At 33.3% G+C, this 11,146-nt stretch overlaps 2 protein-coding genes across 5 annotated transcripts in view; both read right to left on the reverse strand.

Annotated features, from left to right (window-relative positions):
- Positions 1-1,190: 1,190 nt before the first annotated feature.
- The window catches only part of LOC108974459, a 72,586-nt gene continuing 62,630 nt past the window's right edge, over positions 1,191-11,146 (reverse strand). For 3 of the 4 annotated variants that reach the window (XM_018942310.1, XM_018942311.1, XM_018942313.1), the window contains 2 exons: positions 1,870-2,045; positions 1,191-1,811 (listed from right to left, as the gene is read on the reverse strand). In XM_018942310.1, coding sequence (XP_018797855.1) covers positions 1,246-1,811; positions 1,870-2,045 — 742 coding nt within the window. In that variant the 3' untranslated portion in view covers positions 1,191-1,245. Of the gene's footprint in view, positions 1,812-1,869; positions 2,046-8,205; positions 8,411-11,146 lie in introns of those variants that run through there. The other variant, XM_018942312.1, reaches the window with a different exon arrangement.
- On the reverse strand, positions 5,341-7,089 carry LOC108974460. The gene is made up of 2 exons (XM_018942316.1): positions 6,510-7,089; positions 5,341-6,458 (listed from the first exon to the last, which is right to left on the reverse strand). Exons 1-2 carry the CDS (start codon positions 6,745-6,747, stop codon positions 6,109-6,111), a joined length of 588 nt encoding a protein of 195 aa, XP_018797861.1. The 5' UTR covers positions 6,748-7,089; the 3' UTR covers positions 5,341-6,108.

Consider the following 11,146-nt stretch of genomic DNA (forward strand, 5'->3'; position numbering starts at 1 on the left):
AAAATGATAATAATATCTGAAAGAAAAGATAAATATTATTTGATAATTTAGAATTTAAAACAAACATTTGTTTTCACATATTATATATTATCATTATATTGGATTGTGCAGGCCGCCTTAAACGCATAAAATACATATGTATGTATGTACATATGTATGTACGTATATATTTACGTATTATATTTTCACATACTTACTTAACAATTGTTATATGCTGCTTCTGTTGCTTTTTCCAGTTCATTCGGATTTAAAATTCTATAAAAACAAATGAAGTAACTATTTGCAAATTATTAAAAAAAAAATCACATAAAATTCACTTACTTACTTCTTGTTATACGAGCGACATGCGTCTTTCAATCGTTTTTTATTACCCTTTTCGGGATTTTCTTTTGGCACTATTGACAATTATGTTTTCTCCTTCACACTCATTCAAATAAATCAAGAAATGAAAGAAACTTTTTTTCATCGCATTTAATTAAACAAAAAATAACCCGAAAATGTGCCTTGGTGTCAGTGCATAGAGAAAAAATGTACAGTTGTATTGAAATATTTGACACAAGCGGGTAGCCGTGGTTGGCAGGAAAATTAATTACAAATATGTTAAACGGTATGTACTAAATATTTATTGGGATAAATCGGATCTTACTGTAATTTCTAACTAATAAAAAAATGCTTTAAAATTTTTTGGCGAATGGTAACGTTAATATAAGGAATAAAGTGGATCAGTTCTCAAAATAATTAAATTTTCAATCTACTACCCTTGGAGGTAAACGATCACCCTTGTTTTGTTATCGCACTGCTTTTCGTAAGACAATTGAAAATATGTAAGGAATACTTAAACAGTATATATTTAATATTTTCCCTGGACCAGTGTTACAATACTATTTACTACAATAATTTCAATCAACTTCTGTTCATGCTACAAATATAAGTTTTTTTTTCTTTGTTGAATTGATTCAGTCTTAAGTCATAAGGCTTCGACTAAAACTTTTGTTTTTATAAGGCATGAAATGTTGCCAGTTTTTAACTTATTCTGATATCTTTAAGTTCCCAAAAAATTAAAACAAACAAATCACATATCTTTAATAACTAAATTTTGCGGTGTATTCTTTTATCACGAGCAAATACATATATTTGAGATCACCATCACATAATAAACTGAAAAATTTGTCATTATTGAAGATTTAATATTTTGATTATACATCATTTAACTTTATTTTATAAATAATATACTTTATTTAATTTTTATATTTCTAAATTTGAAGATTGAGCAAACAAGTGATTATTCTCAAGATGAAGGTTTCTTTTTGATCTTGGTGGCGGTATTGGTGGCGTCAAACCACACTTAATTTCAGCAGAATTTAAAGTTTTACCTTCCATAGAAGACGAGATAGTCCTTAAAGATGGTTCCGGCTTCGATGCAATATTACTTAATGAGAAAGGGCGGGCTTTCCGTAGTCTGGTATATAAATTGGTTTTGACATAACGTGTAATTGTCGCTCTAAACCAAACCCCAACGCCTACTGTTATAAAGAAAATTACTAGCAAAATTAATGAAATTATCAATTTGATATAACTAAATTGATCGAAATGTTCTTTGGTTTGTGTCTGTCCGTGTTTTGGACTTTCTGTTGCCCTTGGTTCGGACGGAGAATCGGGTTTGTATTCGTGATCATTTATAACGATGTCAGAGCAGGCGCGAAACTCTTCTTGTGGTCCACAGCCTACAGCACCATTTCCATCCGGACAAATACCCCAGTTATTACCAGCTATATAACGCCATTGCAACACACAATGATTACAGTTCAGACCTATCGAGGAATATAACTAGTTCAAAATTTAAATTTATTTAGGTTTTGGCATCATTACCTTTAGGAAGTTGGACTTTAACATTATATATTAAACTGCCATTTCTCGGATAAAATCTAGTTTCAAGATCAGTTGATATTGATTGACTCGGAAATCCTGACTGTACTTTCAATAAATGTTGATCGAAACACTCCTGCTGCGCATGTGGTTGTGAGCAAATGCGAAACTCAAAATACCTATAAAAGTAAATAAAATATATGTATATTAAGTTCATATGAATAAAATTGGTCTAAATATTTGATCGAATTCACCGTAAATTGCATAATATATCAAATTGAACCCCTTTAGTTCATTAATCGGTTGATTTTAATAAAAATTTCTAGGTCATGAAGCAAAATTGAGTAATACGAGTAAATCTGGTAAGTCAATCTATAGTTTGAACTCATTTCACTTTTTCGTTGAGTTATAAGTCTTAAACTCTTTCACAACATTTTTATACTCTTGCAACCTGTAGCTACAGAGGATAATAGTTTTTCACCACCTGTCTAAGCGAGATAGATATAGGGATTAGGATGACGCGATAAGTTGAATTCCGAGTGACTGTCTGTATGTCCATCCGTCTGTTTGGGCAAGCTCTTGCTTGAGTAAAAATGAAGATATCTTGATGAAACTTAATAACTATGTTCCATCGCAAAAAAGTAAGACGGAGTTCGTAGATGGGTGTAATCAGACCGCTGGCACTAAAGCTACAATCCCTTATAGCAGGAGAGCCGAAGAGGGGATTTTTGCAGTTACTAAAGCGTGTCAGAAAGATTTATGGGGAGAAACGTTGCATATTTTTTAGTAGCCCTACCAAATATGAGCCCTTAAGATGGCGGCGTGCGTTGGGGGGAGTTCGTCAGATTAGAGAAAAAAATCGATCCTTCGGAAAACTCGAGCGCGTCAGATTAAGAATGGTAAATTAAATACATGAAAACGAGTATATATTTCAATATTTTAACAGTTTGAGGGTGACTTAGAGAAATATCAGGGTGACAAATCTGTAAAAAAAAATCGTCACCTTAAAATACTCGAGCGCGATAGATTTTTCATTTTAAAGGTAATTCTGTCAGAATCACGAAAATCCTATAATCTGACAGTTTCCATAGGGCGATTCAGGTAAAATCGTCGACAAAAGGTCAACCGTACTGATCACCATAGCGTGGTTGTTGTTGGTAGATGCTTGACACTTTTGTTTGTTTCTCACTGTCGCACCGTCCTCATACTAGTGTCTGCCGCCATGATGCCATCTCAGATGATCAGCATAGCGTGGTTGTTGTTAGTAGACGCTTGACACTTTTGTTTTTTTATTGTGTCTTCATATACATATATATATATATATACACTGTTTTTATTACATCCTGTAACAAAAACAAGAACCAAACAGAATTCTTCCACTTTTAAATCGTCAGATTAACAAGTTTTAAAATCAGTCATGACTTTTGGCCACGTCGAAATTATCAGAAATTAAAATGGCATACTTTGTAGAGGTTCATTAACATTCGCTTTGAAAATCTGACACGCACGAGTAGCTTTTTTTTGTTTTTAACCTCTCATTAAGGCCCTTCGCCTTGAATTGATTGTCAGATTAATATATATCAAATATCAGAAATACAATGCGCGTATATACCATAAATGACTGACGCGCTTGAGTATTTTTATGTGAGTGTATGAATTAGCAACCACTGAATTAACCCGGCAAAATGACTTAAGCCCCACCAATTTTACAACAAAATTAAAAATGGCGGAAAGTGGGGCTAAAGTTATTTTCGTGGGGAATAATTCTTTTTTTTTTGTGGTTACTTAATTCATTTTGATTGGTAGGGATAAAAGAATTTTCGTGGGGTATAATTCATTTTAATTCCSTGATCTTTTATTAAAATAAAACAAACAGTTAGCAACGTAAAAATATAATACTTTTCAAATTTTATTTAATTTCTTTTTTTTTTTCCAAAAAAAGAATCAATTATAAATCCAGGAACATGAGAAAAGTTTATAGTATCGCTTTTATTTAGTAAGACCTTCCTTGCGTTTATACGATTATTCTCTATTTGTTTCAATTTTCTATATTAATTTTTATACAGAATACGCAGAACTGTTTTTAATAATCACTCTATTAAGATTGAATTGTCAAAGAGTTTTCCTTTTACGAAAGGTTAAAATCACTATTAGTGCACATTTCGTAAAAAGAGAAACCATAATTTTGTAAATTATAAAATAATAGAAGGGAATTTTTCCTTTTACGAAAGGTTAAATCACAGTGCAAGGGTGTTTTTGAATAGTTTGAAATCGAAGAAGAATCCAATGCCACTTAAGAAGGTGCAGCAAATCCTCCACTGATATGCATAATTTGTTTGGAAAACAAACCTAATATTTTTCTTTTGCCATGTAAACATTTAAAATTGGGCAGTGACTGCACATCTAAAATAGAAGCAGAAAGTGTGGCAAACAATTTTAATAAATTTAAATGCCCCTTTTGTCGTCAAGATGTTGACGAATATTTACATATTTTTATTTAATTATTTTCTTTTCCTCACATTTTTCATATTTTCATTTAATTCTTTACCTTTTTCTTTTTAAATATTACATACATGAAAGCAAGCAAAATAAATAAAAAATTAAGTAAAGTGGGGCTAAAGTCATTTGCGTGGGGATTAATTCCTTTTTTTTCGTGGGGATTCTGTCATGTAAGACCTCCCACGTTTGGTGGGGCTTACTTCATTTCGATTCATCAATCAAAGATTCACTGAGAAATTGGTGGGGCTTAAGTAATTTTGCCCGGTGGGGCTTAATTCAGTGGGGGCTAATTCATTAACTCTTTTTATGTGACTGTTTTTTTTACATTTTTGAAATTAATCACCCGCTCTTCTCCCCACTAAAATGAAAAACTTGACCTAGACTTTYTCTTTTTTTAAACGTTATCTTGACAATCTAGTAAGTCTCCATGACGCTCCAGTAACTGCAAATTTAGCACTCCAGGTTCCCATACTATTAAGCACCCCTACCCAAAGGACAGATTTCGACTAAATTCTTCTTACATATCTTATATCTCAGAGCACAGTGCGATTTTGCACTAATAATTCTTTTAAAGTACGCCACTTTATGACCACAAATTTGCCAAATTCAACCAAAAGTTGTCAAGCCTCAAATACCGGAAATTTGGATTCAGTATCTATAGTTCAGTTTTATCACATATATCGGCCAAAATGTGAGTTATCACAATAAATATGGGAGAGCGTATTTTATTCATCAAAGTGTATAGTTTTGAGTAAAATTGATAAATTTGGTCGTAAACTTGACCTAGCCCCTATAGTACTCATACCAGAATTTTCGAACATTTGGCTGATTTTACTCCACATAATTGGTGATTGTATGTGGGATGCCCTAATGAAACCCAGGAACATGTTTTTAGTACGTGGCATATCGTCCTTAATTCTGTAGTATAAAGTTTTACTGTCACCTAAAACTCATTGCGAGAGTATAAAATGTTCTGCTGAACTTGGTACACAACACTGGTCTAAAAACAAAAATTGAATTTTTTCGCCTTTTGGAATTATAAATCACTTCTAAATATGATACATAATCGAAATATATTATACACCGATATGGGTAAAGATATTTGGATTATATTAAATGATATAAGAAGTAAGCATTAAATTTATTTGTAGGTTGCCTAAATCGAACAAAGTCAAAGGAATCTGGAGACAAAGCGATACGGACAGCCTACAAAAACCAATGACAATAATGTAGGCAGGCAATCCAGATTATAACAATTTTCATTATTTAAATACTCCCGCAATATGAAAACATTTAAGACATCTAAAGCATTTCCGTGGGTCTGTAAAATGTTTATAAATGGATTCAACATCCGTTTCTTAGCTTCTTTACTATTCTTGCCTTATATCTACAGCGCACAGTGGCACCGCTCCATACATTTCTTGGAAAAAAATAGAAGGAGTGGTCGTACAGCAATGAAACTTTGCAGAAACACTTCTCTGGACTAAATTAAGAAATTTTGAAAAAATATTGGAAAACCGCCCACTGCCACACCCACCTCCCATATAACTGCAATTGCCAAAATTTTTATTTTTGGACCTAGGGACTTGAAATTCGGGACTTCTTAATTGAGTTTTCCTGATGAAAAAAAATTAAACTTAACGTTATTTATACCTTTCAGCTTGATAAAAATTCAATATAATAAGCAATGTTTTAATTGAATATGTAACAGGCGAAAAATTGTGTTAGTTTGTATTTGTAATATTATGCAAGCACCATATCTTTAACAATGGGATCTAGTTCTAAGGAAATTTTGTTCGAATGACGCCTTAAGCTACTTATGTAAGGATCCGAAGTTATAAGAAGTATGTTGAAGACATCAGTAGAAATTCGATCACACTTTCTCGAAAACATCAATCGATACTTCCTGTAGTCTTTGTTTCTGGCTTCCTCGGCTTCCTCTGAAAGCATTCCTATTGGTAATACGGCAGCATCCATTATATCCTTACCATGCATTAGTACTTTGTGCACAGTAACAGGCATATAAAACCAACTATAATTTTGTACGAACAGTTTCGCAGTGTCCGACGTATATATGTAATTTAAATTTGTCACTATCAAAACATAATAAGATAGTTTATTGCGCTAGTTACCCGAAAACTCACTTGTAAGCCAAACTGAATTACTTGCAAAAAAACGAGCAATGTTTTGGGATGCCCCAAACCACCTTTTATTAAATATAGGTAAAAACCGCTGCGATATACTTATTTTCACATATGCAACATCTTCATCAGTTACACCTGAATTTCTCGATTTTATGTATTCAGTCAATAAATCAACATTGCGATCACTGTTAATAAGCTCCTCGCTTAATTCATTGTATAGAAACGAAAAAGTACTCATATTAATAYAAAMTATATAAGTATWTGAATGAAAATTAATATATTTTAGCCGTGAAAACTATATGTTTTTATTTCGATTGAAATGTCATTCAATTTCGTTACGCCTACATATTCGTAAATAAAAATAATGTTTCACTTAAAAATCGTTTCAAGCTTCAATTCACGAGAGCCTGAAAGTATACTAATTTGTTGCCTTATTGACCATTTTTATGAAATATTGGAAGTGACTTTTGAAATTAAAATCGATGTTACTAAAAGGGACGGTAATTGGCGGTTGTTTTTTTTTAATTGAAAGTACAGACTCGGAACTTTCATTTTTTTATAGTAAGAGGGCTAGGCAAGGCAAAGCACATAAAGTTTTTTCCATCAAAAATGAAAAGTTGATATTTATTAGTATAATTTTTGAAAATTATAAAAATTATCTTACTGTGCCAATTTCAATAATTTTTTTTTATAAACAATTAGGTGCTATGTTTTCACTAAAAAATAGAAGAAAAACCATAGCTATAAACTTACACACAAAAAAATTCTTTATTTGGACAATAATTTGAATAACTTTCCGTCGACTTCTGTTAGTTTTTTAACTATAAAATTTCACTTTTTTTAAAAAAGCTTGTTGAATTTTTCTTATCCAAATATTTCTTTACAAAACAAAATCATTAAAATTTTGAAATTAGAAAGTGGAAAAATCCTATTTTTTCCGCCGAAATGCCACTGTGCAACGTAATGAATATTTTTGAAAGAAAAATTCAAAATATTTTGTAATTTATAGTGCCACAAAACGAGCGGTTTTTGACGAAAAACTGACAAATGTGATACACCAGATGAAATGGATCCAATTATGTATACAAGGCTATGTTACTTTATAGCGTGATTCATATTACAGAAAAATAATTTAATCCATCATGTCAAAAAAAAAATATTTCTGTTCTTTTCATGAGTATCTTATTTACTTTTTGACTTTTATATGATTAACTACGTATTCGCTTTCAACTAATAGTCAAAAAACACACATTCATTGGTTGAAATGTTTGAAAAACTTATTTTAAAATCATAAAAACCGAATTTTACAACACTTTTGACGAATTAGTGTTTTTGGGCTATCGGCACAACCTTGTTCAATTGAATCCTGCTGATAAGGTAATTTTTTTCACACATAGCAAAAGAATTTGTCAAAACTCGAAATATGACTTAAAATCAAGTTGAAAGCGATATGATACGTTTTTAAAGCTTGTAAAACTTATTCTGTAATATTTGTTATGATGGATTTTTTTACCATTTGAAGTAGTTATAAAGATTGTATATAATTAAAAATATTTTTGGGGTACTCATTTGATGTGGAATTTATAATAGTGGCAAGAGGCGAAAGCTGTTCTTAATTTTTCCGTCATCTTTTTTGTTATACATATTTAATTGATTCGGTTTAAAATAGTTTAACATTAGATTTAAATGTACTTACATTTTCCAATTTAAAATGATGAAATCAAAACGCGAGAAAAGAATAAACATCTGATTGTAATTTACGAAAAATTGCATGTAAAAATTTACTGATATTTTGCGATAACAAGTTTGCGATATTAAATGAGTGCCACTAGTATTTTTAAGATATATATATAACATTTCTTATATATATATATGTAGGTTCCGGACAATTAGAAGTGTCTTTATTGAAAGTTGACTAGCAACTGTCCGTTTGTCTTCGGTCGAGTCAGCGTCGCGTCCTAGTTTCGTCAAGTTTTAGTTGCGTGCGTTAAGTATGTAGGGCTGCATTTTAGCGTAATTATAATGTTGTTAATATGTCACTCCTACATTCGGCCATCTGAACTACCGATCGACCCGAACGATGGGTTCCAAGCCTTCATAAATTCAGCTACCGTTGTCGTTTWATGCGGTCCTTCGTGATCGCCTACTTTCTCAACAGTGTATCTCCCGTGTGTTAACGTTGTTGTATTTTATACGGTCCAAGGAATTTAGCTATTTTTAAACCCGAACCATATTGARTCCTCTTAATTGCTACTAGGTCACCTATATTATACGAGGTTTCCTGTCTTCTTTTGGAGTTAAAMGTTTTCTTATTCTCCTCTTGTATCTTGGAGATGTTTTCTAATATGGTTACGTTCAGTTTCTAACTCAGTATCTTGTCCTCAGTATCCTGTCGGTATCTTGAATGGTGCGAAGCTCGTGCTCTTTGAAGTTGAATTATTAATTAAGCGCTGAACTCTATCAACGCGTTTATACCAGTTTGTTGGGTTGTTGTGGCACAATTTAGTTAAAAGCGGTAGAATAATGCGGTGAATACGTTCGAYCTGCCCGTTTCCACGAGGAACGCCGGTTGCTATAAGGAGGTGCTGAATTCCTTCTCTATTGCAATATTCCTCAAAACATTTCGCCGTAAAAGCTGTATCCCTATCTGTAATTATTCGACGAGGATTGCCAAAGATAGATGCCTGTTTTTCTATCCTCTCTACCACGGATGCAGAGTCTGTACTTTTAGTTGGGTACAGCCCTGTCTCTTATACACATCTAGATGTGTATAAGAGACAGATCTGTAATTATTCGACGAGGATTGCCAAAGATAGATGCCTGTTTTTCTATCCTCTCTACCACGGATGCAGAGTCTGTACTTTTAGTTGGGTACAGCCACACAAATTTGCTAAACGCGTCCACTACAACAAGCAAATGGTTATACTTTTTATGCGTCAACTCCATTGGGCCAACGTGGTCCAAATGGTAAGTACCAAGTGGTTTGTCTTCCTTATCTATAGGAGTTARTAATCMCTCTTTTTTGCSTAATTTTGCCTCTCCTATAATGCATTCAATGCAGTTCTTCACTACTTGTGTAATTTTTGATCCAATATTTGGAATRTAAAAAGTTTTTTCTATGTAATCCTGCGTCTTCCTTGCCCCCCAGTGCCCCTGGCGATGAGCCATGCGAATAATTCTTCCTCCATAGCCTGTGGAACTACCAGCAACTCCTTAACTGGATCTTTGTATAAAAATCCTCATAAGTATATTTTTCCAAAATTTTACATACTGCCCTAACCCACTCATCGCCTTGTTGTGCTGCTTTCAAACGCAAGCTTAATGAATCTTCTAGTAGCATAGTCGACATTCTGCTGAGCGCATCAACATGTTTCATTTTTGACGCGGACCTGTGTTCTATAACATAATCAAAATCTTGAAGGTACATGGCCCAACATGCTATTCTAAGAGGAACGTCTTTCTTTTTTTATGGTTAGCGCGAAAGCATTACAGTCAGTAACGATATTGATTTTCTTTCCCATAACATAAATTCGCCATTTCTTCAACGCCTCTATTATCGCGAGTACCTCCAGTTCGTATGAGTGGTACTTTTGTTCTTCTGGTCTGGCTTTCCGACTCATATACTGAATGGGGTGCAATTGCTGGTCATCAACATCTTTTTGTAAAAGAACACCACCATATCCGTACATGCATTCATCTGTATGTATTTCAGTTTTCGCGTTTTGGTGGTAGATTTTCAAAACCGGAGCTTTAACTAGCGCTAATTTGAGCTGCTCAAATGCTAAAAGAAGAATGAAGCACAGTGAACTTACATTCGCTGTCTTTCCTTAGGAAGTCGCTTAAAGGCTTTCCAACTACCGCGTATTCCTCGACAAACCTTCTAAAATAAGACGTTAAGCCTAAAAACCTTTGCAGTGATTTCTTATCACGAGGTATTGAATATGAGTTTACAGCCTTTACTTTATCTACCTAGGAACTGTATTCTTTTCAGTAGAAATTGGCACTTTTGGCACTTTATCTTTAATCCAAAACTCTCTGCTCTCTTTAAAACAATTTTCAACTTTTCCACCCCGTCATCCTAATCTTGCGCTGGAATGATTATGTCATCCATGTAAATAACGACTATTCCCTCTTGAACTGAATCACGAAAAATTGTGAAATAAATCGGCAAAAAACAGCGGGCGAATTGGAGATTCCAAACGGTACGAAATTTAACTCAAATTGTCCACTGTGTGTTACGAAAGATGTGTACCGTTTGGAACTAARTTCCATTGATACGTGGGAAAAACCGTTAGCTAAGTCAAGCGTTGTGAAAATTTTTGCCCCTTGAAGTCTTTATAGCACATCATCAATAAGAGGTGTGGGAAAATTGTCTCGAACAATTTTTTCATTTAACTTTCTGAAATCGCAACACAATCGTTTTGTACCATCCTTTTTTGAGACTAAAACTACTGGTGAAGCGTATTCAGAAATGCTCGGCTGGACTATGTCATCTTTCAGCCAACTGCTGACTTGGTCATCTATTGCCTTTTGATCAATGTACGAAACTCTGCGCGGAGTTTGATAAATAGGAACGTCGTCAGATACAATAATTTTCATTTGTACCTCGGATTTAGAGTTGGGTTTTGGATCATACT

Source organism: Bactrocera latifrons, unplaced genomic scaffold (genome assembly GCF_001853355.1).
Source record: "Bactrocera latifrons isolate USDA-ARS-PBARC rearing strain unplaced genomic scaffold, ASM185335v1 scaffold_550, whole genome shotgun sequence".
NCBI classification, from domain to species: Eukaryota; Metazoa; Arthropoda; class Insecta; order Diptera; family Tephritidae; genus Bactrocera; species Bactrocera latifrons.

What these genes read in the sequence shown, in the direction of transcription:
- LOC108974460 (XM_018942316.1), bottom strand. Translation starts at nt 6,747, where the DNA reads ATGAGTACTTTTTCGTTTCTATACAATGAATTAAGCGAGGAGCTTATT. An exon ending in TAATTCAGTTTGGCTTACAA is followed by an intron (nt 6,459 to 6,509) that starts GTGAGTTTTCGG and finishes ATGTTTTGATAG; the next exon opens with TGACAAATTTAAATTACATA.